At 37.8% G+C, this 5,638-nt stretch overlaps 1 protein-coding gene across 1 annotated transcript; it reads right to left on the bottom strand.

Annotated features, from left to right (window-relative positions):
- Positions 1–2,646, bottom strand: rpl29 (ribosomal protein L29). Its single transcript, XM_080891732.1, has 4 exons — positions 2,574–2,646; positions 2,049–2,101; positions 1,838–1,902; positions 1–178 (listed from the first exon to the last, which is right to left on the bottom strand). Exons 2-4 carry the CDS (start codon positions 2,083–2,085, stop codon positions 86–88), a joined length of 195 nt encoding a protein of 64 aa, XP_080747858.1. The 5' UTR covers positions 2,086–2,101; positions 2,574–2,646; the 3' UTR covers positions 1–85.
- Positions 2,647–5,638: the final 2,992 nt, after the last annotated feature.

Below are 5,638 nucleotides of genomic sequence, written 5' to 3'. Positions count from 1 at the left end.
TTGGTGTGTTAACAAAGCATAGCTTTATTTTGATGATGGTAACACAAAATGGACTCTGACAGACATGAGGTGATGGGCTAGCTGCTTATTTCTCCATAGCGGCCTTCCGTGCTGCCTTCAAGCCCTTCTTGTTGTGCTTCTTAGCAAAGCGCATATTCCTCAGGAACTTGGGGTCCACCTGCAACAAAGTAAACAAGTAGTTAGCAGGTTCACTGAACTGAAAGTTCAGAAAGTTTTCTTCGAAGCAAAATAAACTTTAATAACACAATGCAAAAATAATTATTTCATTTTAACAGGTTAGCGAGAGCTTTGGGCAGACAGAGTAATGTTAGCAGCTTTGTATCATGTATTAAAACAGTGCTAACCTAAATGAAACTTTGATAAACCTAAACCTTACCTAATCCAACAATCCAAAATTACCAAGGACCTCTCTGTTACTCTGCACATTCACACACACACTTTAATAACCAGATTATAATAATAACCAGGAGGTCTTTCAGCAGTGATCCAATTTCTTTAATGTAAAAAAAAAAAAAAAAAAAAAAAGTAAATAAATATGACAATTAACTGGCCTATCTATATAATTTCAAACCAACCTGCCTGTCATGTCACTGTGTTTATGCCTGATTGGGAGCAGGTCTCTGAATTAATCATCAATCCAGAACGCAACCATTTTAAGGAATTAATAAATTAGCTTGGGTGGGCGGTAGCTAAATAATTGATGAATGCACATTCTGATGATTCGAGCCCACAGCTGTAGCAAAGGTGTGTCTTTACGTTGCTAATACTTCAATTCAATATGTTTGTTTTACTTGGATTTCCAAAAATCAGAACAATAGTCACCTGAAGGTAATTTATATTGCAAGGTAAAGGCCCTACTGTCCCAACAAACACCCTATGAGCAAGCACTGGGCAAAACTGCTAAAGAAAAACTTCCTTTCAACAGGAAGAAACCTCAAGGAGACTAGGTAGGGCCTGTCTTAGAGCATGAACCACTTGTCACGCTCCAGAGATGATTTGTTACCAAAGGGAATTACTTCAACAACTTGAAAATAAATAAATTAATAACTTTAATTAATAACTTTAATTAATAAGGGTCCAGTACTTAAATACGCAAAAAACTATTCCAACTAAACATAGAAAAAAAGCTTGCTTCACAGTTTCGGTCCTTTTGATTGGTATTTGCTACTTCATGCAAAAGCACTATTGAATCAAATCAAGCTACGCCAACTGCTGCTGATCTGCGATCCAAATGTAAATAAATACCTCAACTCTAGGAAGAACAAATGATGGATGTAAGTAGTTACAATTGTGATTACATTTCGGAAAAACAGGGCTTTAAACTACTCTTTAAAAAGCTTGACCAGATGTACAACACCTGATGAGTTACCATTTGTTAAACAGCCATTTTATAATTTCACAGGAAATTGTCAGGGAAAACACTGCCTGGGCTACTTTTGTCCACACATTGAAATTATGTCACTGCATATAATGCTATCAATACTATTGCTGTCGTTTTCTTTCAAAATATTCATTCTCCAAATTAGAAAGTCACTAGTAACAGTAGCACACTGGAAAAGGCTGACAGAAAACGCTGTAACTGTAAATGCTGCTGCAAGCAAGCGCCAATGCAACGTTTTAAATTTAGAAATACTCCATATTACATTTTAAGGCAATAACATCCACTCACTTCATTACAAAAGTTATACAAAGCACACTTTACTACAGAGGATTTGACCATGAGCTGCATGCTTGCCTTGCAGATCATGTTCACAAAACCCGTTTTGTTTTTGTTTTTTTCAAAGATACAAACATGTAAAATTGTAACAGTACGCACCCCCTTCAGAGATTCATATCGCTGTGATCGTGGCTTCTTGATGCCATTCCTGTGGTGTTTCCGAGCTGTTCAAATAAAAAGGAGCGACAATTAATACAAAGCAGCTAGCTTTGCAATATTTAACTACAGGCAAGTAGCTAAACCTCAAAGCTAACGCAACAGCACCACATCTCGGTAAAACGACTTTACAGTTACTTCAGCAGTTACTTACACTGGTTGTGGGTTGTGTGGTTCTTAGACTTGGCCATTTCGACGCTGGTTAATCTAAAAGTAGAGAAAATGAGGGAGAAATGCGCATCAGACCTTAATCTGTAGTTATCATCAGTATTAACTGGGATTGGATTAGCATCAGGTGGCTAACGATGCTTCATTCATTTCAACCAGCTGTGTCCGTCGGAAAAAATTCTGGGTAGCAACAGAATTATGATATAAAACTACACATGAAATAAATAATAATTTTAAAAAATGACTGTGCGGCTGGGCTGGGCTGTGCTTAGAAAGACTGCCTGGTGGTCGGAAGCTACTGCGAAACTACAGCTCTGCTACACAGAGCGTTAACACGCCTTGAACGTCATTTTCAGGCTTTATTTGGGATCCCATCTAAACAATACTGCCATGGATCCATCATTAAGAAAGCCCCTCATCTAAATCACTGTCTGTTTCTTTGCAAACATATGAAATACACTCAGATTGATGAGGATTTTTTAAGAGTCCCCGAGTTGGGGAAAATAGATACCTGCCACACGAACAGACGACAACCGGAAGAGAAAGAAAACCCGAGCGAGCAGAAAAAGATAAAGAGTGGAGCCAAGAGAGGAAGTTAGCGGCAGAAGAACAGATGTGGATGGTGACAGCGCCTCCTGCTGATTGGTGGGTCCTTCTACAACAGGCTGGAGTCTACGACAAGCCACTGGATGTCACTCACAGCCTTTCTATTCCACAAATGAAAACGTGACAGGTCTGCTTGTAACTAGAAGACCCACTGATTTGATTTTGACTGATTCTCTTCTGCATAATCTTTCACTTTTGTTTTTGCATTTGGAAACTATATATTTGGAGCAGAACTATATAAATAAAAGGGAAAAAAAGCATCGGAAATACAAAACAGGCCAAAATGTATATAAATGCAATTTTGTTGAATGTACACTTCCTTTTTCTCCATGGTATTTTTTCCGTCGTATATGGACCGGTTTTTATATAGCGCTTTTCTACTCTGAGCACTCAAAGCGCTTTATACAACTAATTCATTCACCCAATCACACAAACACTTTTTCTAAATTGTTAAGTGCTTACTATCTAACATTCATACACATTCACGCTCCGATGGATGCATCAGAGAGCAACATGGGGTTAGTATCTTGCCCGAGGATATTTGGCATGCAGACTGGTGGAGCCTGGGATCGAACCACCAACCGGTTAGCAGCTGACCTGCTCTACCACCTGAGGTACAGCCACTCCCGTACACTGCTGTAGATTAAGTTAACCATCTCAAACACCTTTACAGTAGGTGTGTCAAACATAAGGCCCAGGGGCCAGAATTAGCCACGGAAAGACTCCAGTCTTGTCCACTGCATGGTTTTGAGTGTGAGCTTACACATTTATTTCCCACAACTTAAACCCAAGTCATGCTGACAGATATATACTTATACCATGATATCTTCAAATAATTAAATGTGCAGTTAAACCTCCTTATACCGACAGAATGGGAGTGACGGTTGTGATTTGGTGCTATATAAATTAAATCAAAGCGGGCTGTTGTGGCCCACAGTATAAAAACGGGTTTCTCATACCTGCCTTACAGAAAGATGTATACTGCATGTGGGCCTTTTTGTTCTTTAGATATCTATGATTTCTAAGAAACTGACTATCAAACAAAATAAAACTCATCGATCCATTTTCTTAAATTTTCACTTCAGGGACGCAGACAGGTTGGACACCGTGGAGAGGTGGCCAGTCTATTGTGGCACTAAACCATAGAGATAGATGTAGGAAAAAAAAGATAACAAATAAAATAATATGATATATTGCATTTGGGCAAGTGCAGAGATGGCGCTTTAAAATGAAAGAACATTTAAGGTTATTTAATTCTAATCCACTTTTTTTCAGTAAGTATACTTTTTGGTTGTACCCAATGACTGTATAAAAGATTGTTTTCTACAGTCACTGGTTGTACCTGATCTTATTTTTATAGTAGACTAAGTGAACTTACTATTTTGCCTTTAGTACTTCTGCACATCATAAAAAACTCCATCTTCTCCATAAAAGGAAAAATGAGAAATTAATGTCCAACATGGTAAAAAGTAAATACACAATATTACTTACTTTTAAATATCAGAACTCTATTGTATACCAAAGTATTGTAGGATCAAATGTGAGACCATCTTAAAGTTATTTAAAGCTAAAGCTTTTTTTTTTGTCATGTTGTATTATATATAAAATCTTAAAATGAAGGTTACAATGAAAAAAAGACAACCAGTAAGTTAAAGGCCTTAATTGTTCAATTCTAAAGCTTCACAAACTTAAAAAGGCTGGGTTTCTGTTACGCTAGATTAAAACAACTCTAAAATACATTATCAGCATCAATTTCAAAAAAAGTTCCACAGGCACATAATATGAAGAAAAAATGAATAAACTCTTTTATTCTGCCGCTTTCTGTCTCCCACATAAAAAGCCCATACAAAACCTTGACCTGGTTGATGAGTCTATTATCACCAGCTGCTGAATAAGACTTTTTTTTTTTTTTTTAAATTTGGTGTATTACATAAACGAATTGTGTTAATATGTGTAACTCTGTGCTGTTGAATCTTCAAACTTTCTGCTGCTTTCAACTGGATCATGAATTACACAACATGTATTGATCTGTGAAAATTTGCATTTTGATCACAGTTGAGTGGCACCTGGTTGCACCAGAGCTTGAATTTCTTATGAAACTGCATTGCAAACCCCACTACAAAAATAGGGTTTCTATCATTAAAGATGAAACACACATGAGTTACTTACTAACTATTAATAGGGAAAAACAAAAAATGGGGGGGAAAAGCCCCAAAAACGAGACATATATCAGAAAACAGTGGACAACAGTATTGTGAAAAAACACTTAAAGACATGTTTGTTTGGCAGAAAATCATCCTCAGTTGCCAAAAGTCGGAATTAAGCCTGGCCAGGATTATATGAGATTTCATTCTGACAGACCTGCCGAAGATGCTGATTACTACAACTCATAGCATGGTGAGACCATAGACAGATTGTTCACTGGCCAGCATTAATAGACAGATCCTCAGAGATTACTGTGCTGCTGGCACTCCACTGTGTTGTAATGGATGGGGATGGATGCAGAGCCATGTGACTAAGCTTACATCTCTCCTTGTATCTGTCTTGTAATGTGTGGCCCTAGCTTTCCTTTCCTTTCCTGTCCTCTTTCTTTCTCAGCTGGGTGAATCCCAGGCCTAGCGGAGGAAATCATGCAGCAGTATCCTATATTTAGACACCCCCCCCCCATTTGATCATACAAATCCCCACACTCCACTCTGCAGCACTCAGATCTGTTCAGTCAATTACAGATTTGGTTACATGTGTTCTTTCATACATTCTTCTTGATCTGATCGTGGTGGCGTGCGTACTGGTTTCCATTTCCTCTGTTATCTTGAACACGTTATGTGCCGTGGTGAGTTCATACTGTGAAATGAACACATTTCTGTGAATGTTTTTCTCTGTAATAATGAGATTATATTCTCGCAGTTGCTACAGTGAAACTCAAAATGATCATAATAAGGGAATAAATGAGAAGATTCCCCCGACAAA

Source organism: Rhamphochromis sp. 'chilingali' (assembly GCF_963969265.1).
Source record: "Rhamphochromis sp. 'chilingali' genome assembly, chromosome: 9".
NCBI lineage: Eukaryota > Metazoa > Chordata > Actinopteri > Cichliformes > Cichlidae > Rhamphochromis > Rhamphochromis sp. 'chilingali'.
The sequence above is the reverse complement of the archived record's forward strand: the minus strand, read 5'-3'. Positions and strand labels throughout refer to the sequence as shown.

Bases quoted from the DNA above. Each gene is read 5' to 3' on its own strand.
- rpl29 (XM_080891732.1), bottom strand. From the start codon at position 2,085: ATGGCCAAGTCTAAGAACCACACAACCCACAACCAGT. The intron at 1,903-2,048 runs GTAAGTAACTGC...TTATTTGAACAG, and splicing joins CCACACAACCCACAACCAGT to CTCGGAAACACCACAGGAAT. The intron at 179-1,837 runs GTGCGTACTGTT...ACTTTGTTGCAG, and splicing joins GATATGAATCTCTGAAGGGG to GTGGACCCCAAGTTCCTGAG.